This window comes from Electrona antarctica (genome assembly GCF_951216825.1).
Source record: "Electrona antarctica genome assembly, chromosome: 17".
NCBI lineage: Eukaryota > Metazoa > Chordata > Actinopteri > Myctophiformes > Myctophidae > Electrona > Electrona antarctica.
In genome coordinates this window covers 34076324-34100323 of record NC_136798.1, presented here as the reverse complement: position 1 = coordinate 34100323, position 24000 = coordinate 34076324, and the positions used below count along the sequence as shown (strand labels likewise).

Below are 24000 nucleotides of genomic sequence, written 5' to 3'. Positions count from 1 at the left end.
GATGGGGGACATTTTATGTTCAAATGTACTTAAGTACAGTACTCAAGTAACTGCTTTGTTACTGTCCATCGCGTGTGTGTGTGTGTGTGTGTGTGTGTGTGTGTGTGTGTGTGTGTGTGTGTGTGTGTGTGTGTGTGTGTGTGTGTGTGTGTGTGTGTGTGTGTGTGTGTGTGTGTGTGTGTGTGTGTGTGTGTGTGTGTGTGTGTGTGTGTGTGTGTGTGTGTGTGGAGATGAGGAGAGGAAAGTCACAAAGGTGGTGCAGTAGCCCTGCTTTCAATAACTCAAGATCCATCATTTAAACTTTCTTTCTTTCTTACCGCATTCCTCCTTTTTTTAGAGCTCAAACTGAGAAATGGGGGGGTCTAGATCATCCCCACTGTAATGAAAAGACAGACAGACAGGCTCGAGCTTACACATCGCAACACATTGTGAGCTTGTAGATCGGCTATTTTCAAATGGCCGAAATGTGTATTGGGTTGAAGTGGTTAATTAATGTATGTTTTCAAATAAATGTAGTGGAGTATACGAATACAAATAACTCAAAACTAAAGTAACTACTTAAGTAAATGTACAGAGGGAGAGAGAGAGAGAGAGAGAGAGAGAGAGAGAGAGAGAGAGAGAGAGAGAGAGGAAAGGGTGTGGTTGTGTTTAGTGGTGTAGTTGTCATGTGACCTTGTGGACATCAGTCTTCATTGGAGTTGAGTGCACAATGGCCGCCGCAGTTTAGACAAAATGAAAAGCAGCCTTTCTGCCTCCGCAGCGAAAACACTTATCCTGCACACATGTTCAGAAGCACACATGTGTACACGCACACACACACACACACACACACACACACACACACACACACACACACACACACACACACACACACACACACACACACACACACACACACACACACACACACACCTTCCCCCTCCATTGCTTACCTGCTGTTGGACAGAAACCTCTTATCTCCATATTCTAACTTTTTGTGTTTTTTTTGTTTTTTTAATGAACGTCCTTAATTCAGATCATACTACAGCGTCACATGAAAGCATCGAAAGTAGCAGATCTGCAAGGTTCTTCGCGTCGTGTTTTGAGCTTGCATATCTGCTGCTTTTGCTACGTTCGATTTTGAGTCCTGAAAAGTAACAGTGGTGGTTTGGGGACATGTCTTGGCAGGGTAGGAAGGTGCCAGACCATTTAGAGTAAAATATATTTTTTAAATCAGTCCTAAAAACCACCGGGAGCCAATGCAGTGAAGCTAAAACTGGAGTAATATGTTCCCGCTTATATGAATGAATACTGAACCAATGGAAAGTATTATAAGAAGAGCTTGTGACAAACGTTCTAGTTTGTCACAAGCGGCGGCGAGTCTCGCGTCTAACACCACACAGTCCATCGCATCACGGAAAGGGAAACCACGGAGCTGGGTTGAAAACAGTAGGGGTGGGGACGGCGACATATCGCGGCTGCGGAGCGCGGGCGTAGGAGGCGCTTCCGCATGCTGCGCATGAGTCACTGTCTATGACTTGCCGGACTGAACGGTGCACGAACTGTGCGCTCACAACTTGTTACCGGCTTAGTAGATAACTGCATATGGATGGATTCATTGCTTTCTGTTTTCACATTTCCTGACAAGTAACAGTTGTGGAGAAACAAGGTTTCCACCCGACATGGTCAATCTTTCTCTGATTATCGTCTCCTTTAATCCCCCTCCCACCACCACCTATAGAGGCGGAGCTGGCCCCCAAGCGGGAGGGTCCCCCCGGGGAGTCCACAGCTCTGGAGGCCCTGCTGAGAGGAGACAATCTGCTGGACAAGAACAAGGAGGAGGAGACGCTACTGGAGATACAGGTCATTTACAATAGAGCACACTGTTTTTCAACCCTTCTCACGTCGAGGCCCCGTTGTGTATTCGGCATTTGAGCCACGGACCACCATTTGGTGAGATTTGCAGTATAGCCTCGCAGACCCAAAACGAAAGAATGTTTTTGTTGGATAAGATTTTGTCCACAATTCCATGCTGAATTGATGTTGGTACTGTACCATTAGGAGAAATCAAACTAACAATTATTTTACATTCTCTAATCATGTAGGACTACTTGTAAATTAAGTAATGCAGATGTTTAACAATAATTTTCACTCTCAAGACCTACCTGGGGTAGGTCTCACCTACCTCTACACACCCTCTGCCAACCTGGGGACAGCAACGGACTGACCTCATGCTTACTTCTATGCATGAGGAGTCCAAGCCGCTTCTTTTCACCTGACAGGGGGGAGTTTCCCTGGTAGGATGTAGCGCGTGTAAGGAACACGTTATTCCAACCAGTTCCTTTCCCCTCCATCAGGCTGCGCCCCGGCTGGCCAGAGGGAGGTAGTTTAGAGACCAGGATTACTGCATGTTTTTTGTGAGGGTACCTACCCTAGGGGACACGGGATGAACTGCTCTTCTTCTGTGGTGTGTCCTTCATGTTTGACTGTTCTTCTTCGGTGTGTGTCCTTCGTGTTTGACTGTTGACTGCAGAGGGTCCTGGAGGCGGAGGAGAACGGAGACGGTTTCCAGGACGACGAAGACTTTGACGTGGACACCCCTAAAAGGAAGAGTAGGAACAGAGGGAAGGTACAGTACAGAATACAGATGATCAAGAAGAGAACGGGTGAAATGGAGAGACCTGGTTAACCTATTTAGTAGGAATGTCCCGACTCCCGATCAAGTTTTTTTTAAATTTGCTCCCGATACGATCGTTACAATTTTGAGTATCTGCCATATCACAATAGTACAATATCCAAAATTACAGACAATATCCAGCCTGGGCAGTATTCCATTTCTGGTTTGTGATCCGGTCGGGAGCGGTTGGTAACTTTCGTCATGTTGTAGTCAATGATTTGTAGTCATCTGGCCGGAAACCACAAGTCGGAATCAGTACTATGAATGGATACTTCTTATTCCGCCCTGTGGTTTACTGCCTGATGACTACAAATCAGTGACTACAACATGACGTACATTACATCCGCTCCAGACCGGTTCACATGGCGATTTTGGAGCACAGACCAGGCTTTCCTCCGGGTGGAAAGCCTGGTGACGCGAGGTTACCAGTCTAATATCATCATATGGATATAATATTGATACTAAGGATGTCACTTTGTTTTTTCTTTTTGTTTTTTTTGCATCCGTTCTGATTCCGATCATTTGAAAATGACGTGATCGCCCCCCGATTTTCGATCACGTGATCAGATCGGGACAACCCTACTATTTAGAGTGGGAACCCATTCGTTATTATACCTTTTTTGTATCATTAGGATCTAGAAGGCCTAAATGGGTCAATCCCGCAGGGAGAATAATACAGTTTTCAGCTTCACCCAGTTGATGGCTGCTCAGATGGTTCTGGACTGTAGGGGCTAAAGGCAGCTCTCCACCTACAGTACTATATAATCTCTCAAGACAGATTCAGCAGCTCAGCAGAAAATAGCAGATCGACAAGCTTGTCAATCGGCTGTTTTCAGCGAAAACCTTCCCCGCAATAACAGAAAACAGAAAATACGCTAGTACAGAGCAAACAGTTGGTCGGGACCCATTTGTGGGTCGCGGACACATTTCTATCCTTGGTCCCTTTATTTTTTGTTTCCTACATTAAGTTTTAATGATTATTATTTCAAAACATTTTCAAAAACAACATTCCCCAGAAAATGTTTTGTTTATGTGGACACACATCTTGATCTTATGGGTGTTTTTAAGTTCACGTTTTTGGATGTATTTTGTCTAATGTGTTTTCTAAAGCGCCGCAACACAAATTGCCCAGTTTTTGGGGTCAAACTTGACTTAATTGAGCTCCTCTGACGCTTGCTGTGTCCGCACAGGGCCGAGGGTCCGGCCGCAGGAGGACAGAGGCTGTCAGCAGTGAAGACCAGGACAAGCCCTACGTCTGTGACAGTAAGATCTGACGAAACCTCCTCTCTGTCAACGTGTGCTCTCAGTTCATTCATGCTAACACAGTTAGCAGTAACGTATGCGATGGTATTGTAGAGCAGTTGTTTGTTTTCACCTTCCCGTTTAAGGGCCTCATTCTTTCACTCCGTTTCCAAGACATAAGCATGATGGAGGAGATGCAGACCTGACTAGCATGCAACAAACTAGCATACTGGCTGGGAGAGATATACCACTCTGGGGAATGGACTGCCTTGGGACGTTTTGATAGCGATATCGTCTTCCTGAACTGGACTGACTGTGTCTTTCATTTTGTATTCTCCTGTGCTGTGCTCATATCTTTCCTTTCTTTCATGGTTTGCCTTTTATGTCTCCTCTGTTCCAGACAGATACAAACAAAAGCATAACTCAAAAAGGGCCGAACAAGGTATCTGACTGTCCACCATCTTGTGTTTTTCTCAGGGCTTATGTGTCTTGCTCTAATGACCGGGCTTTGCGCTCACGGGGGACCTGGTGTTTCACCCAGGTGGATGCGGTTTTAAGGTTAGGATTAGGCATAGTTTCTGTGAGGTTAGGGTTTAGTCAAACACTATGACTTATGGGCAGTATTATGCGTGTCTTAAGTACCAGGTCTTATGACTTAACTTCAGACCTGGAGGCGTGGTCAATGCTGTTTGGCCACTCAGAATAGCCAAATGGCATTGATCACGCCTCCAGGTCTTAAGTTAAGTAATAAGACCTGGTACTTAAGACACGCATAATACTGCCCTATAGTGTTTAGGTCATAGGGCTATATCTTGCGCCACCCCTTAACGCTTATCCCTAAACTAATTTGCCATTTTTTACTATTTTAAAAAACCTTTCAAAAATAGTTCAAATAGCCGATCTACAAGCTCACAATGTCTCGATGTAGATCGGCTAGTTGAACTATTTTAAAATGTTTTTTTAAATAGTGAAACATGGCAAATTAGTTTAGGGATAAGGGTGGCGCAAGATGGAGCCCATAGTGTTTGTGAGATTAGGTTTAGGCATAGTTTTTGTGAAGTTAAAGGTTAGGGGTTTAGGCGCCACCTGGGCGAAACACCAAAGAACGTGGGAGTCCCCACTCCCCACAGCTGGTGTATACGGGTGGCTAATCCAGTGGTTTTCAAAGTAGGGGCTGTCAGGTGTTCCAGTGTGGCCAATTCCAAAGTAGTAAAATATAAAATAAAAAAAGATATACAATTTCTTCATTTCAAATCAAATTCAATTCATAAGATTATTTTTGCCAGTTTAACCACTCTCAACCTGGCATCCCTATTTTGGTCTTGTCATCACTGTCAGCGTTTTTTCAAAATGTTCTTTCCTCTCTTTTTTTCCATTTTTCCTTTTCAACCACTCCAACCTCTATTCTTAGCAAAAACGGACCTTATAGTTGCTCTGTTTTGTTGTGTTCCTTTTCCCCTCATGTCTCCTGTTTTCTGCTCATGTTCCCCTCAGACTAGGGATGCTGGGTGTGGTTAAACCATTTCATAATAGGGTGGCCGTCGCAGCCAGAGGCTATGGTTATCTGTGGTGTCCTTGACATGGAATGCTAATTCAACGCAGTGGTTCTCTCAACCTATGGACCGGGACCCTCCCAAGTGATTGATTTTCGGGGGTTCCCCAGATTATTTGCTTGATGTGCAACATTGGCAGATTGGCCAATTGGCAGATTGGCAAATATGATTTGAACTGTTCAAATGTGATTTGAACTGCTTGAGAGCCACTGGTCCAGCGATTCATACGCTTCCAGATCAGTTGTGTGTCACAACGCACGCTCTGCATGCATGACGCCACTAACACCATGCTCTTTAGGGCATGATGCACCAACCAGCCACCTTCAAGCTGTGGGTCACTCCATCCTGTGACCTTCAAGCTGTGGGTCACTCCATCCTGTGACCTTCAAGCTGTGGGTCACTCCATCCTGTGACATCATTATAGCAGCGCTTCCCATTAACCTCTTCTGGATCAGGGCCATTTTGACTTTCTGAGAAACCTCACAGAATTGAATCCGGAAAAGAACCGAAAAAGAGCAGACCTGAGAGATAAAGTAATGCTGCCGCGGCGGCCGGTCTAAATTGGTTGTTGAAAAATAATTATAATACCGGTAATTATGTATTTTATTAGAATCATAGCGTTTTATCAATTATTTAGGGGCCTACTTGCAGTTTCTTCACGGTCCACCGGTTGGGAGGTTGATAAGTCAAGTAAGGCAAGTTTACAGGTGGAGCCATTTGAGCCAAAATATTGATAGCACATCTACAAGCTCACAAGCAGCAATGCGACGTGTTGTGAGCTTGTAGATCTGGTATTTCCCCAAGAAAGAAATTGCAGCAATACTGCATTTTATATGAATGTGCGGGGCCTTTAATTCAATAGAGAAACAGATGTTTGGGGTCACATTGTGCCTCTATTATAATGAGACCCAACTGCATTTGAGAAACCATGTCTTACCACGGTTACGTGCTTGCTTTGTGAACATCCAGTTATAGACGGAGGAACTGCAACACTGGAACTAGCTACAGATTTCATACTTTTGGTATAAACTGCCCTCCCAGAATCCTTCGTTATCCTCCCAACTTGTTTGGGTCGTCCGTGGCTTGGCAGAATGAAAGCATACCATTGAAACAAACAGATAAATCAAGCATTACATTGAAACGGGCCCTGAGTCATTGATTTTGGCATCAGCTTGTGACCCTCTCCCTTCTAGTTGACTAGTTATTGGCGTACGTGTCTTAAATGGAAACTTTGCAGATGTTGATCCTAAATAAAACAAATCTGAGGCAACGAGATAATATATAAAGTGTGGCGGAAAAACATACCCTATGTTTTCTGTGTAAACGCAATCTATCACCCGTTGCGTCAAATGGGTAGTCTCGCGTTGCCAGACTGTTGCCTCTCACAATTTCCAAATGCTTCCATCATACAGTCTGGAGCAATGGAAGTTCTATCATGAGTACAACATATAAAGCGGAAGTGGAGCCTCCTCCCCACTTCCGTTTCGTCTTTACAGTCACGCACATTTATCGTAATATAAATAGAAATCATCTAAGCATATATAGCTTGCTTTTAGCAGAAATGGAAATAAAAAAATAAGCTCTTAAGATATTTTAAAATATATTTTCGTGAACAGAAATGGCAGCTTCCTTACTCGGATTTTGGGATGTATAGCCAGACTCTCTGTCTGGCTATACGAGGGACTATCAAATGGGGACGAGTTGGGTGCACGATAAGACCATGTGTCACCCATTTGACGCGACAAAACGCTGCTGTGTCAGATTAGCCATAGCCGCAACTCCTCTCTAAAACGTGACCTGAAAACATGCCCTGAGAATGAGAATAGGCCTATCTCACAGCCCTCTTTCCACGCCCACTTCCGGTAGATAGTGGTGTCATTTAACATTAGGCATTACCACTTTTTTTCTCTGGAGAATCTAAGTACATTTCCTAATGTTAAAATGTCAAAGACCGATAATAATATGAAGAAAACACAATGGTATAACAACTCAAATAAGTAGAATAAACCTTACCTTTACAAAACGGTAGTTTGTGGCTTGTGAAAATACCTCTTTTAACATGGAAGCCTATGGACCGCAAAAAAAATAACACCACTATCAACAAAAGGGGGCGTAAAAAGGGGGCGGAGAAATGCTGTGAGATAGGCCTATACCGCCGCTGTCGCGCAGAAACCTCTAATCTCCATGTTTTACGTTTTTATGTATTTTTTTGTAAATGAACAGCCTACTTGATCATACTACAGCGTCACACAAAAGCATGAAAAGCAGCATCTGCAAGCTCTGAACATGTTGAGCCTGTAGATCTGCTACCTTTGATGTTTTTTCATTTGAATCCAGAAAAGTAACAGTTTTGGACATATGAGGTTTCCACCCGACAGAGACGGTATTGTCTGTGTATTTCTCCATGTGTCACAAAATGATCATGCGTACACACTGGGGGGACTTTTTCCCCCCCACATGTATTTCCTCCTCACATTAAATTAAGGGAATTTAGCATCAATCTCTGCAAGGTTTTCCTCAATTCCCTGTAATGGTCATAGCCTACATGGTAGTGACAGATAGTCTAAGATAGATATACTGTAGATATATAGCTAACAACAGTGTGTAACTGCATTACAACTAGAGAGATGTTTAAACTAAACATGTAATGTTGGCTTCGTTTTTTCTTTGGAAAAGCTTTTAGTCGACTAAAAGCTTCAGATGAGAGAGACGCAGATTGATTTGTAGCGTTGCGTGGAATGCGTGCTGCCTGTCGGGCCTAACTTATTCCCTGTAGAATGGCGGTGTTTTGTGCCTAAAGCAACTGATCTTTGAGCTAACATTGCGCAATGTGCTGTTTACAAGCCGGGGGCGTAACAAATAAATTATATGAAAATGCAGAAAAATCACTGGCGAATATTTTGCATCAAAACTATTTTCGTAGAGTTGATCATACAGGTTGATGCCTTTATTCATGGTGCGGGAGCTCATAAAAATCAACCTGGCTCCAGATACAAATTTCATAGCTTTTGTGAACCAATGATACAAACAACAGTATCTTTTCGGGCAAATTAATCACAGAAAAATCACCTTTGTGAGGACCTTTAGGCACACAACATCCTTGTGCAATGTAGTATCGATTAGGCTGTGCTAATCCCATTAGGAAAGTGGGCCAACCAACCACTAAACTTCTCTGTCAAACTTTATTTAACAAAGGTGGTGTAAGTGATATTTTTTTGCTAAAATTAGTGTTAAATAGCTCTATATTGTGATAGTAATCATTGCTATAGTGTGTTTGTTCAGTAACAGTGTTAAATGGCTCTATATTCTGATAGTAATCATTGCTATAGACTAGAGTGTTTGTTTAGTAACAGTGGTCTCCCCATCGCTCTCCAGCTCTTTAGTAAACAGATTTATTTTTTAGGTTGGATACCAATTTGATTATTATAATATTTTTGAAACAGCAAAATTGGAACTGAACTGACAACCGGGTTCTCTCGCTTGATTGGATGAAATTGGTGTCCCGGCTGGAAATTTATTTTCTGTTTACTAAAGCACTAGAAATAATTACTATTGGAATTGTAATAGAGTTTTTACTTTTTAACCAAAGACTTAATTTAACAAAAAAAACAATATCACTTGCACAGCACCTTTTTTAAAGTCAAACTGTAATAAACGTGACAGCTTTAACGGTGGGATGTTGTGGTCTCTCTCTCTCTCTAGTCTGTGGGAAGCGCTACAAGAACCGCCCAGGCCTGAGCTACCACTACACCCACACCCACCTGGCCGAGGAGGAGGGGGGAGGTCCTGGCCATGAGGACAAGGAGATGAGCCAGTCTCCTCCGCTGCGCCCCGACAACCACAAACGTAAGGAGAGCAGGAGGACCGCAACCATAACCACTATTTCCTTCGATCAATCGAATGAACCCATTTAGACCCGAGGACGATTCTGCTAAATCCTGACCGTGTCAGTCGTTCTCAAACATTTCCATATCAAGAACCCCCAAAAATATATATGTAATTGACCGCCGCGGCGTAGCAGATCTACAAGCTTGTAGATCTGCTATTTTTCAATATCTAACATATAACATAATGCTTAAAACACCAAAAGGGGTTCCCGTCCTGAATGGGTTAATACACGCGGCAGCGTTACTTTATCCCTGAAGCCGGGTATGCGTGCACATCTCCTTGTAGTTTTGTAGTCTTTTGCAGTACTTTGTAGAGGTTGCTGAACTCTGGGGGAGCCCGGGATCCAACTGGGAATGTTCCGGTTCCAAAGCGGCCGTTCCACCCCTGAGCCACTGCCCCGCCCCCACCCACCTTTATGCATATTACACACACACAGGACAGACATAAAGATAACAGAAATATGACCTCACTCGTAACTCTGAGTCGTAACTTCACAGGTCCAATCGAACTAAAAAGTGCCATATAGTCACTGATGCGGACATATAGTAAATCCAATACAGTAAAGAATTAGGGCTAAATGTGTCTTTCTTTATGGATTCGGATCCCCATTAGCTTCCACAAAGTGGTTGCTAGTCTTCCTGGGGTCCACACAAAGTGGTTGCTAGTCTTCCTGGGGTCCACACAAAGTGGTTGCTAGTCTCCCTGGGGTCCACACAAAGTGGTTGCTAGTCTTCCTGGGGTCCACACAAAGTGGTTGCTAGTCTCCCTGGGGTCCACACAAAGTGGTTGCTAGTCTTCCTGGGGTCCACACAAAGTGGTTGCTAGTCTTCCTGGGGTCCACACAAAGTGGTTGCTAGTCTTCCTGGGGTCCACACAAAGTGGTTGCTAGTCTTCCTGGGGTCCACACAAAGTGGTTGCTAGTCTTCCTGGGGTCCACACAAAGTGGTTGCTAGTCTTCCTGGGGTCCACACAAAGTGGTTGCTAGTCTTCCTGGGGTCCACACAAAGTGGTTGCTAGTCTTCCTGGGGTCCACACAAAGTGGTTGCTAGTCTTCCTGGGGTCCACACAAAGTGGTTGCTAGTCTTCCTGGGGTCCACACAAAGTGGTTGCTAGTCTTCCTGGGGTCCACACAAAGTGGTTGCTAGTCTTCCTGGGGTCCACACAAAGTGGTTGCTAGTCTTCCTGGGGTCCACACAAAGTGGTTGCTAGTCTTCCTGGGGTCCACACAAAGTGGTTGCTAGTCTTCCTGGGGTCCACACAAAGTGGTTGCTAGTCTTCCTGGGGTCCACACAAAAATGTCTACAATAAAAACAGATAATTGAAATTTAAAACAGACAAAATCTAGTTATCAGCCAAAAACAGTGAAGTCGCTCTGCATTTAACAGAGAACAGTGTTTACACAAAAAAAATACAATAAGAATAAGGTACAAAAAATAGAAAAAAACAAAACTTCATCTATAAAGGACTCATCAATAGGTAGTGTAAATTATGTTTTATGGTTAATAATACAAAACGTTTTTGTACTAACCATAATTAAAAAGAACTACCAGGAAATGGCTGAAAATGAATGACTGTGTTCATCAACCGATTATCTAACAGCTGTGTGTGTGTGTGTGTGTGTGTGTGTGTGTGTGTGTGTGTGTGTGTGTGTGTGTGTGTGTGTGTGTGTGTGTGTGTGTGTGTGTGTGTGTGCGTGTGCGTGCACGTGTGTCATGACAGCTCAGAAGGGTCCCGATGGATCCGTCATCCCCAACGACTACTGTGACTTCTGTCTGGGAGACCAGGAGTCCAACAGGAAGACCGGCCAGGCTGAGGAGCTGGTCTCCTGCTCCGACTGCGGCCGCTCCGGTGAGTCCTCCTCTCCTCTCCTCTCCTCTCCTCTCCTCTCCTCTCCTCTCCTCTCCTCTCCTCTCCTCTCCTCTCCTCTCCTCTCCTCTCCTCTCTATCTCCTCTCCTCTATCATCTCCTCTCCTCTATCCTCTCATCTCCTCTATCCTCTCATCTCCTCTCCTATGTGATTACAATAACATAGACAGATTTGTAGAATAGTCACTGACCTGGGTCAAAACACCGGATCAAAACACCAAACTAAACTTTTCTCATGGCACTTTACATGCAATAATGAGCAGGTCTTTCATTTACAGAAACCCAACCATTCCCCTACAAGTAGCCAAGGAAACAACTCCCCTTTGTCGGGAAGCAGAACCTAAATGTGGCTAAATGTGGGAGGCCATCTGCCTTGTTGACCAAGAGGGAGAGAGAGACACACGGACATATATACATTACATACACAGCATAAAAAACAATAACAACATTAAAAACAAATCAATAACAGTCCACAGCCATGGAGACTGGCGTCCATCCGCAGCCTGGGGAGCCATCTGTGAAAGCCTGTGTAATTTAGTAGAGAGTCTAGCTACAGGCCTTATAGCATTCATATACGTAAACCAAACGTTCATAGTATACAATCGATCTTTGCTGACATCAGCATCACTAACCCACAGACTCATGTCTCCATGTCTTCTTGTCTCTGTGTCTGTGGGTGGTTCCCAAAGCTTTCAGCCCGTGACCCAAAACAGAAATTAGATATTCGCCCCGGGACCCAAGCTAAAATAACAGATCTACAAGCTCACAATGCGTCGCTTCGCGTTACTGTGTATTTTATAGTGGCTGAGAGGCGTGGTGAGACACGACGCGCAGTGTTCCAGTTTCAATTTTGCCTGCTCATTTATTCGTGTCATATATCTTCCATTTTCACTTGTTTATCCTCTCTCCTGATTGGATAACTTTGGCATGATATCCCTACCTGAAACATTTATTTTCCTGTTTACTAAAGAGCTAGAGAGATATCCCCGTTAATGAACGGACACACTACAGCAATGATTTCTACCAGAATTTAGAGCTATAATTACCACTTATTTTTAACCAAACAATATCACTTACTTTGACCTTTTAAGAAATAGACGGCATGGAACAACTTAGCCGGTGGAGTCCTTCCGAAATGACATCATGAAATGAATGACATCATTCATCAAACTGCCAGGACTCACTGTTTCCAGTTCCTCTCCGGTTCTATTTAGTCTTTATTCATCCTACATTTGATCAGTGTTGATTTAACACGGAGTGTACACGTGGAACCAAATGGACCTTAAGTGTAACAGAGGCTGACAGCAAAGCCCATTGCTTTGAGACTGTCTTCTATTCCAGATACAATAGCTCAACCTTCATTGCCTGGCTTCTCTCTCCTCGCAGAGGTTTATACTGTAGTGTGGATCCTTCCTGGCTCATTGATACTCTTTATATAAATCTCTGCATATAAATTTAATATATTATTATTAGTATTACAATTTACAATTCAGGCATTTAGCGGACGCTGTTAATCCAGATCGATTCACCGTTAAGGTAAACACGAGGTAATACATCAAATGCATAGAAACAGTACTCATCAGACTAAACAGTATAATGTCAAAAAATGAATAATCTGTACATTGAAACTATACTTCAACTCATGAGTGGATAGAATATATTTTTATTGAATATAAAATGAGCAATATATTTATTATGGCTTGGCGAAGCCCATCTACCAACCATAGGGACTCTGAATCCCCCGATCTGTATGGGGAATTACTGGGGTGGTGGAGGGTGAGCAGCAGTGTTAGTGTAAGACAGCAGTGGTGAGTGCAGCAGCATAAGCAAGCAGAGATGAGTAGTGCAAACCCCCAGATTATACAGAGAATTAAATGAGTGTGTGCTTGGACGTGTGGATGTGGACGTGGAGCTGAGTGGACGGCCGCCAACAACTGCACTGAGTTTCCTGACGGAACTTGTCTGTGGCAAGCACGACGCTCATACACTATAGGATGCCAGGTCTACTATGAATGATGAAATTGGGGAGAAAAGGGGAGTGAAAAGCACACAAAGACATAACACCGTTGACCGTCTATCTATCTATCCCTCCTCTCTGTGCAGGTCACCCCACCTGCCTGCAGTTCACAGACAACATGATGCAGGCTGTGAGGACCTACCAGTGGCAGTGCATCGAGTGCAAGTCCTGCAGCCTGTGTGGAACCTCCGAGAATGACGTAAGTCCACCTCAAATATAATATCCGTCTGTCGGTCGAAAAATAGCGACACCTACAGGTTGGTGGGGGTGCCTGTCCAGCAGGGTGGGGAACAGGGCAGGGGGGAGAGCAGTGGTTCACAAACTGTTCAGGTCGAATTCCAAAAGAGAGATTAGACGATTAGACGCAAAGAAGTTAAGGGATAAGAGGTAAGGCAGTGTGCAAGTCTCTTGTGACGCGTTGTGAGCTTGTAGATCTGCTATTTTTGGTCCCCCCCCAGAATAGGGATGCTGGGGTTTAAGTGGTTTAAACGTCCAAGTATAAAAGTTATTTTCAGTCTGTCCTATATGAGAAACAAATATTCTCTACAGTCGTGACATATATTGTATCTTTGGGGGAAACAATTTGAGTACCACAGACGAATAACAGTCTAAGTCCACACTATTGATCCATAATATATAAATGATAGATAAGGGTTCAGGACAACAAGGCCTTTTCGTGGAGGGGTCAGTCTGAAATTTGGACTTAGACTGTTTTTCGTCTGTGGTACTAATTTACAGTACGTACCACTCATATGACAAATGGTGCAATAAAGTAACAATGTACAGTAATTCAGGGGTGCCGTGGATGAAAAGGTTATTTCCAGGGTTGACCCCCTGAGCCAAACATTTTTGAGAAGCACTGGAGAAAAGCAGGAGGACGTATTATCGACCCCCGAGAGACCCCACAGTATATCATCGGCCACTGGCGGAAACCTTGTGTATATGTCCAAGACCGTTACTTACTCAGAAAACTGAACGAAAATGTTTCAAAAATTGCAGACCTCGGTTATGTTCGCTGCTTTTGCTTGACACTCTCTACTCACGAAGTAGAGCATTATAAGAGACGGATTTACGTGGTATAGTAAATTATCGTGTCGGTCCAGTGGAAACCTCATATTATGTTCGTTTTCAGTATTCAAATTCAAAAGCATCAAAAGTAGCACATCTACAAGCTCAATACGCATCGCTTCGAGACGCGTTTTCGAACTTAGGGATGGGCTACTTTTGTGTGACGCTGTAGTCGGATGTTCATTTAAAGTTAAAATATGGAGATATAGAGACGTTTCTACCCGACAGCAACAATATAGTATATAAGTATAACTTAAAAAGGATAATCTCTCTCTCTCTCTCTCTCTCTCTGCGTGTGTAGGACCAGCTCCTGTTTTGTGACGACTGTGACAGAGGGTACCACATGTACTGCCTGAAACCCCCCATGACGCAGCCCCCCGAAGGTATGTACACCCCCCTCCCCCCTTCATGTTACTGTGTATGACCCTACGCCATAACCCATGACCCAGCCCCCCAGAAGGTACTGTACTGTACCGTATCATGTACACACCCACCCCTTCATGGTACTGTGTATGACCCTAAGCCATAACCCATGACCCAGCCCCCCAGAAGGTACTGTACTGTACCGTATCATGTACACACCCACCCCTCCATGGTACTGTGTATGACCCTACGCCATAACCCATGACCCAGCCCCCCAGAAGGTACTGTACTGTACCGTATCATGTACACACCCACCCCTCCATGTATGACTGTTACATGTGTCAGCAGTGCGTCCATGGAAGTGTGTCCCATTAATGGCCCAGCAGAGGTCTCTATTTCACCTTCTACCGTTTGCGAGACATTATAATCTCAATATGAGTCAATGAGGATTTGGCCAGACTTTATACTTGATTAGTTTACCTTATTGAACTTTTTCATAAGCACTATGTTTTCAATCGCTAGTTTAAAGTATTTCTTAGCAGCAGGACGTTGCTTTACTGAAAGCGAGTGCTTCCAAACTCTGACACTGAATGTCTTGACATAAAGTAGCTCATAACATGTCTACGGTGGACTTGTTATGAAACAAACACTTTGCAGATAGAAAGCGGATAATTCAAGCTTTTCATACAACTGCAATGTTGGTGCGTTTAATACAATCAGATAGGACTTTTCTGTTTGGATGTATGGGCTGTCAATGGCAAAATTGCTAGTTGGCTAGTACTGTACTGTACTGTACTGTACTGTACTGTACTGTACTGTCACATCCTCAGTGTTCACTGAACTCTGAGAAGAATGCAAATGGAAACCAGTGGACCCTGCAATGAGGAATAGTTACCATGTCGATTTGTCTCATATGCTCTCTCTCTCTCTCTCTCTCTCTCTCTCTCTCTCTCTCTCCAGGGAGCTGGAGTTGTCACTTGTGTCTGGACCTGTTGAAGGACAAGGCCTCAGCCTACGGAGAAGCATAACACACGCACGCACGCACGCACGCACGCACGCACGCACGCACGCACGCACGCACGCACGCACGCACGCACGCACACACACACACACACACACACACACACACACACACACACACACACACACACACACTACGGTGCATTATCAGGCTCAGGGCAGAAGTCCAGTTTTCCAGTGAGGAGCAGAGATCCCCTACCTCTCAGACAACCACCTGTTCTACTTATAGATACGTATATATTTCACAAATTGTCCATATTTATGTTTCAGAATAGACAAAAAGTGGCAAAATAAATATTTGTAAAACAAATATTTTATATAAATTCTTTTTTTCCTTTTTTCGTTGTTGTTTTTTATATCCAGTCCTGTATTTTCTCCATAATACATATTGTTTTGTCCAGTTTTTGTGTCATTTGAAACATAATGTTTAGGGTAGGGTTGTCCCGTTTCCATCACGTGATTGGAAATCGGGACCGATCACGTCGTTTTCAAATGATCGGATTCGGTACGGGAGCAAAGAGACGTGATCGGGACATCCCTAGTATCAATATTATATCCATATCATGATATTAGACTGGATACTGTCTGTGATTTTTGATATTTGACTATTGTGATATGGCATAAATATAAATATCGGATCGGGAGAAATCGGCATCGGCAGAAATCAAATGATTGGAATGGGATTGGGATGGGTTTGTTGGGGTTTACGACACACTACAATCCTTATAAAATCCAGATTATTATCCATATCAGTGGTTCTCAGACTGTGGGTCGGGACCCACAGGGGGTCTCCAGATGGACAACAATAGTAAACAAACCAATATACAGTATAAGTGTATACAGGATATCTGCACGTTTCTAAAGGCCTATTAACACCTTTTTAATACCTCTAAAATGATTTATTAATAATAATAATAATAGTAATAATAATTAAGACAATTACTGTGTCAAAAGTAATCAAACTATTGTCAAATATTACATAAAGAGGCAAACATTGTGAAAATAGACAATCTCCAAGCTTGTAGATCGGCTATATTTTCAGTCAAACCAAAATTTCTGTCTCAACTCCTACAATTCCAATTAAGGCCTTGTCAGGATTGGGGGGGGGGGGTTGAGAACCACTGATCTATATCAGTGAACCACAGGGGGTCCTTGAGGAGTTCCAGGGGGTCCCCAACTAAATGATAGTTTGATACCAAATGGACCCTTATGTTTGGTTCCATTTGTACCCACTCAGAGTAAAACTAACAGTGATTTTGATTTTACAATATAAATTGGGGGTCCCAAAGATGGAAATGCCATTAAATGGGGGTCAGTAGACTAATTCATGTCAAACTGGGGGTCCTTGAAATTAAACGGGTTGAGAATCTCTGCTAGAGCCGTAAAAATATTCTCTTATCATCTTCTCATCCCTGGCATATGCTTTCAAATGAGGGGTCCGCGGGCTAATTAGTGCCAATTTGGGGGTCCTTGACATGAAAAGGTTTGGGAACCACTGCTCTATATTGAGAGCCAGGGGAGTGTGGTTCTCAGGTCCTTCTTGTTGGAAGGAGAAACAGATTGAGTGTTTGTTTGAACTTGACTTTCCATTTCCAGTCCTCTCTCTCCCGGTGTGTGTGTTTATACCTCACAGCGACGTCCCATAATTCGTGGCTCTCGGGTGGAGACCTCGTATGTCCACAAAAAATCCCCATACAAGATTTCTGTTGCTAGATTTCTCACACTCTTTGAGAATAACTGATCTAAGGACCCCCTCAACTAGGATCCAGTCTATCTATATCCCCCTCAACTAGGATCCAGTCTATCCATATCCCCCTCAACTAGGATCCAGTCTATCCATATCCCCCTCAACTAGGATCCAGTCTATCCATATCCCCCTCAACTAGGATCCAGTCTATCCATATCCACAGGAAAATTAATTGAATTTGGCGAGGCCTTTCAGAACGCATACTGTACCTGGCATCCATGTCATGAGAAATGAAACGCAAGGTTATAAACACGTCTCTTTCAGAACAATTCTGTTTAGCGTTTCATGTTGCGACTCAACCTCCTCCTTGGATATCAATCAAATCTTGGACCCTGTCTTTATACTGCCGTGGTGGACATTAGCAGAGTACAGTTTTGTTGCGGGTACAGACCTTTAATATCTCAATAGAAGAGCAGGTAGACCAAAGTAAACACAGCTGCTACAGGATTGATTGGTTACATTGGATTAACATACTTTCCCACACAGATTGGTCAAAATAACGTTGTGTTCATTTAACAAAGGCTGCAGCTTTTTAATGTGCTTAATGCTGTCTGAGAACTGATGGTTATTGTTTTTTAAATTATTATAGATTATAGAACACAAAATCCAAGGTTACACATCCTCTAGTGAATACTTTGTTTTTGTTTTTTAAAACATTAGATGGTGATTATTTTTTGTGTCCCCATCGCAGGATTATCTCATTCAATTATTATTATTTTTATTTTGTGATTTGGTGTTGTATTTGAAACTGCTTTTGTCCCAGGACAATCAGGAGCTAGCATAGACACAATGATATTTATCTGTACAAAAGAATGTATCATCCCCTGGTTTCAAGGGGTTTCGCGGAAGTTTTTCTCTATGGACATGGTGTCATCTTAAAATCGTCTCCTATAAGAATTGTGGTCCAAAAATAAACAAACTGTCTCGGCGATATTGTCGTGGAGGTGTGTCTGCCGTTTTCGACCGTCAGTCAGTCAGTTGATACGGTCTGTTTCTAGCGAAAGTCCTACTATAAATGCGCCACATCTCTGCGTGCGTGTGTGTGTACGGTTGTAATGCACGTAACTCGAGAACCGTTTGCCCCACCGACTTCATATTCGACACACGGACCCGTGGACTTAGCGCCCTCTAGCGATATTGACGTCAGATTTAGAGGTGCTCTATTGGAACATCCTCTAAATTCCGTGCCGAAAATAGCCAATGTACAAGCTCTCTTGTCCGCCGCACAACACACCACCAGTGGTTCTAAACCTGTTCAGGCCGCGACCCCCCCAATAGAATCATATTTGAACTGTAGACCCCCCACCCACACTGACAATCACCTGGAATTGGGGAGCATTACATTTCGTTTGACTCGGTTTCACAGATAAATATTTGTTGCGAGGCGTTGTGAGCTTGTGGATTTATGCCTCTTTCTTATTAGTTGACAATTGCCAATGTTTGAACAGTTTTATTAGTACAGGGCTTTTAGGACCTTTTTAATACCTAAAAAAAAGATAGAGAGAAAAGAAAAAAATACCATTACTTGATATATCAAAAGTAGTCAACAAACTAGTAGTTACCTTTTTTAAGGTATTAAAAAAGGTCTTAAAAGTCCTTCAATTGTCACTTCACTGTCATCTGAGGATCCCCCAAAATCCTGTGGGGACCTAACCCTAACCCTGGGGGTACCGACCCACAGGTTGAGAACCACTGCAACAGAGCATTATTTATGCATTACACTCTTAAAAGGATTCTATGCTCTCACTACACCATATGCCCCCAAAACATTCCATTGTGGAAACATTATTATATTCTCTATTCTGAACTTAATGATTGAACTTCATGAACGAATGTGAATTAGACTCAGTATGTGTAATATGCGTCTACATAGTAGACACAGGTGGTATAAACTGTTATCTGTTGTTCGACATAGAGCCTTTTCTAGTAAGAGTGTGCGGTCATTATAATTTACGCTCTGAAAACACCTTTTTAATGTCATTCTGTTTTGATAGCGTCCCTTAATTCAACATCAAATATACAGTATGTTGTATTTTGGTAATACTTGATGTTACATTTTATGTAAAATAAAGATGTGTTTTTTTTTCCACAAACTACACGTGAACTCTTGCCTTTTTTACTCCATATTATTTGATTTCTTTCCTCTTAAAAACTTTAGCCCTATTTTTGTTGCCTATAATAATTGCATAGTGTAGTCACCATACACTACTAATTAGTGTAGGATATAGTGTGAAAATCAAGAGAAGATTTACGTTAAAAGAATGTCAGTCAAAGCTATTCAAAAGTTTCCAAACATTTTCCAAAATAGCAGATGTCCAAGCACTATTTTTGAATAGCCAATGCTAAAATCCAAAATTACACGGATGCTTTCCTGGTTTGAATGGTTAAAAAATATGGTTAAATGCAAGTCTGGCTGGGTTTGACTGACAGAGGAACAAGACGCATAGAGCACCACCCTGACGTAAGCCTCCCGTTTTTTATTTCAACAATTTAAATTGCACTTCATTTTGCATACCTACTACATTTACTCTTTGCATGGCTTTTGCTTCCTACTGGGGGAGTAAAACATTGTAAATTGTAGCCTAGTAAATGTTATTAAACAGTGTACCACACTGTCAACGAGACATGATGTCTTCAAAGGTTATTATATTGAATTAAAACAATCTATCGGTTGGCTCCTATACTGACAGTAGTTAAACTGATTTGGCCTTCATCTGTGCTTTCCCAGGTCCAACATGGCAACCATCATATTTGTCTGGCTGCCGTGATGTCACCAGAGCCCCCTGGCACAGATGAAGGGCCATCTCACTGAGCAGGAGGTGGGTGTGGGTGTCTTGGGAGCTCAGAGCCCCCTGGCACAGATGAAGGGCCATCTCACTGAGCAGGAGGTGGGTGTGGGTGTCTTGGGAGCTCAGAGCCCCCTGGCACAGATGAAGGGCCATCTCACTGAGCAGGAGGTGGGTGTGGGTGTCTGGGGAGCTCAGAGCCCCCTGGCACAGATGAAGGGCCATCTCACTGAGCAGGGTGTGGGTGTCTGGGGAGCTCAGAGCCCCCTGGCACAGATGAAGGGCCATCTCACTGAGCAGGAGGTGGGTGTGGGTGTCTGGGGAGCTCAGAGCCCCCTGGCACAGATGAAGGGCCATCTCACTGAGCAGGGTGTGGGTGTCTGGGGAGCTCAGAGCCCCCTGGCACAGATGAAGGGCCATCTCACTGAGCAGGAGGTGGGTGTCTGGGGAGCTCAGAGCCCCCTGGCACAGATGAAGGGCCATCTCACTGAGCAGGGTGTGGGTGTCTGGGGAGCTCAGAGCCCCCTGGCACAGATGAAGGGCCATCTCACTGAGCAGGGTGTGGGTGTCTGGGGAGCTCAGAGCCCCCTGGCACAGATGAAGGGCCATCTCACTGAGCAGGAGGTGGGTGTGGGTGTCTGGGGAGCTCAGAGCCCCCTGGCACAGATGAAGGGCCATCTCACTGAGCAGGAGGTGGGTGTGGGTGTCTTGGGAGCTCAGAGCCCCCTGGCACAGATGAAGGGCCATCTCACTGAGCAGGAGGTGGGTGTGGGTGTCTGGGGAGCTCAGAGCCCCCTGGCACAGATGAAGGGCCATCTCACTGAGCAGGAGGTGGGTGTCTGGGGAGCTCAGAGCCCCCTGGCACAGATGAAGGGCCATCTCACTGAGCAGGGTGTGGGTGTCTGGGGAGCTCAGAGCCCCCTGGCACAGATGAAGGGCCATCTCACTGAGCAGGAGGTGGGTGTCTGGGGAGCTCAGAGCCCCCTGGCACAGATGAAGGGCCATCTCACTGAGCAGGGTGTGGGTGTCTGGGGAGCTCAGAGCCCCCTGGCACAGATGAAGGGCCATCTCACTGAGCAGGAGGTGGGTGTGGGTGTCTGGGGAGCTCAGAGCCCCCTGGCACAGATGAAGGGCCATCTCACTGAGCAGGAGGTGGGTGTGTGTGTCTGGGGAGCTCAGAGCCCCCTGGCACAGATGAAGGGCCATCTCACTGAGCAGGGTGTGGGTGTCTGGGGAGCTCAGAGCCCCCTGGCACAGATGAAGGGCCATCGCAATGAGCAGGAGGTGGGTGTGGGTGTCTGGGGAGCTCAGAGCCCCCTGGCACAGATGAAGGGCCATCGCAATGAGCAGGAGGTGGGTGTCTGGGGAGTTCAGAGCCCCCTGGCACAGATGAAGGGCCATCTCACTGAGCAGGAGGTGGGTGTCTGGGGAGCTCAGAGCCCCCTGGCACAGATGAAGGGCCATCTCACTGAGCAGGAGGTGGGTGTCTGGGGAGCTCAGAGCCCCCTGGCACAGATGAAGGGCCATCGCAATGAGCAGGAGGTGGGTGTGGGTGTCTGGGGAGCTCAGAGCCCCCTGGCACAGATGAAGGGCCATCTCACTAAGCAGGAGGTGGGTGTGGGTTTCTGGGGAGCTCAGAGCCCCCTGGCACAGATGAAGGGCCATCTCACTGAGCAGGGTGTGGGTGTCTGGGGAGCTCAGAGCCCCCTGGCACAGATGAAGGGCCATCGCAATGAGCAGGAGGTGGGTGTGGGTGTCTGGGGAGCTCAGAGCCCCCTGGCACAGATGAAGGGCCATCTCACTGAGCAGGGTGTGGGTGTCTGGGGAGCTCAGAGCCCCCTGGCACAGATGAAGGGCCATCTCACTGAGCAGGAGGTGGGTGTCTGGGGAGCTCAGAGCCCCCTGGCACAGATGAAGGGCCATCTCACTGAGCAGGGTGTGGGTGTCTGGGGAGCTCAGAGCCCCCTGGCACAGATGAAGGGCCATCTCACTGAGCAGGGTGTGGGTGTCTGGGGAGCTCAGAGCCCCCTGGCACAGATGAAGGGCCATCGCAATGAGCAGGAGGTGGGTGTGGGTGTCTGGGGAGCTCAGAGCTCCCTGGCACAGATGAAGGGCAGACTCAATGAGCATGCTTCATCGCCCCATGCTTCATCGTCCTCATCTGCACAGAGGAAAAGAGTGGTATTAAATGCGTGTACTCAAGTACTGCACGACTTTGAGGCATTTTTTATTTCAGTATTTGCCATTTTCAATACAAATATTGTACTTTTACTCCACTACGCTATGAAAACTTTAGTTACTAATCACTTTGTAGATTTTGATTATAATTACAAAAAAACACCCTGTTTATATATTTCGGCCAATGAGTTTTCGTACTTCAAGTATATTTTGATGCCGATACTCAAGTACATTTTGAATATAGGACTTCTTCCATCACTGAGTATGGATACCCCTGGTAAAACATGACTTAACAAGTGTCTATAAGTGTCGATCTAAAAAAACATTCAGAGTTGGAGGAAATATGAATACAATTTTAGGTTTTCATGGTGTGTTACAAGAGTGCGGCAATTGTCATCCCTATAGGACAGGGGCTCCCAAAGTGGGGTCCTTGAGGGAGTTCCAGGGGGTCCCCAGCTAAATGATAGTTTGGAACCAAATGGGCCCGTATGGGTCTGTAACTCTGAGAGTGTACAAATTTGAGTTACATTTTCATTTTTTTTATTACATTTATTTTACAATACAAATTGGGGTCTCAGAGATAGACATGCCATTACATGAGGGTCCATATAGCATATTGCATATCAAACTGAGGGTCCTTGAAATTAAAATGGTTGAGAATCACTGCTAGAGCCGTACAAATCTTCTCTTACGGGGGTCCCTGGCATATATTTTCAAATGGGGGTCCGCGGGCTAATTAGTGTCAATGTAGGGGTCCTTGACATGAAAATGTTTGGGAACCTGCACTGCTCTAGGACAGTGGCTCTCAAAGTGACGTGAAGACATTCAGAGGTAACCTGACTCCGCCAGATGGGGCAGCAGAGAGTCCCCACCCAGTGTACTCTCTGCTGCCCCATCTGGCGGAGTCAGGTTAATTCAGAGGTGCCGGACAATACTTTGATAATATTTGGAATTTATCAATATCACTTCAGTTTAACCACTTAAATCAGTGGTTCCCAAACCTTTCTTGGCATTCCGAAGAAGTAATGAGAATTGAGAACCACAACTGCCCTCAGAGCTCCAGATGACGCCCCCATCCAGGCTTGTCATTTACCTCCAAAGTTCATCAGCAAACAGTCCTGCCAAGGTCTTACAGGTCCGCTTGGTTCTCCATCAGCCCAGTTGGTATACTCAAATGTCCCATCAGTCCACAGATACACACCCTCCTGGAACAGGGAACAGAATTTGGGGGTCAAAACAAAAATGCAAATCAATTGATCAAATCATTATAATGATTATAATGAATTTGAAAAATAAAAAATGTAGCTGAGCTTGTGGATCCGCTATTTTTTTGTATAAACATTGAACATAATTGCTATAGCCTATATAAATTTATATTTCATCTCTGTCGGGTGGAAAACCCCATTCTGTTCAAAACTGTTATTTCTCAGGATGGAGGGTATATGGCATTCATAAATTGAGTGGCAAAGTGAGTTTAATGTCGTTTAATGCAATCAGATATAGGACTATTCTGTTTGGATGTACAGTATGGGCTGTCAAGGCCAGATAGTAGTTATTTGCCGCTCAGTAGGCGTTCCTGCATAACTTCCGGGTATGATGATGATGTCACTCGCATA

The 24000-nt window shown here is 44.5% G+C and overlaps 2 protein-coding genes across 7 annotated transcripts in view; one reads left to right on the top strand and one right to left on the bottom strand.

The window, feature by feature from the left end:
* Positions 1-19507, top strand: part of dpf3 (double PHD fingers 3) — a 37065-nt gene extending 17558 nt beyond the window's left edge. For 5 of the 6 annotated variants that reach the window (XM_079526777.1, XM_079526782.1, XM_079526781.1 and 2 more), the window contains 9 exons: positions 1721-1842; positions 2513-2608; positions 3847-3919; positions 4299-4340; positions 9154-9297; positions 11059-11187; positions 13309-13421; positions 14592-14673; positions 15614-19507. In XM_079526777.1, the coding sequence (XP_079382903.1) occupies positions 1721-1842; positions 2513-2608; positions 3847-3919; positions 4299-4340; positions 9154-9297; positions 11059-11187; positions 13309-13421; positions 14592-14673; positions 15614-15681 (869 nt within the window). In that variant the 3' untranslated portion in view covers positions 15682-19507. The remainder of the gene's footprint in view (positions 1-1720; positions 1843-2512; positions 2609-3846; positions 3920-4298; positions 4341-9153; positions 9298-11058; positions 11188-13308; positions 13422-14591; positions 14674-15613) is intronic. The other variant, XM_079526778.1, reaches the window with a different exon arrangement.
* Positions 19508-22293: 2786 nt separating this feature from the next.
* The window catches only part of LOC306941082 (ladderlectin-like), a gene marked incomplete at both ends in the record, with an annotated part of 3233 nt that continues 1526 nt past the window's right edge, over positions 22294-24000 (bottom strand). The window contains 2 exons of the mRNA XM_079526387.1: positions 22294-22367; positions 23478-23589. Of these exons, the coding sequence (XP_079382513.1) occupies positions 22294-22367; positions 23478-23589 (186 nt within the window). The remainder of the gene's footprint in view (positions 22368-23477; positions 23590-24000) is intronic.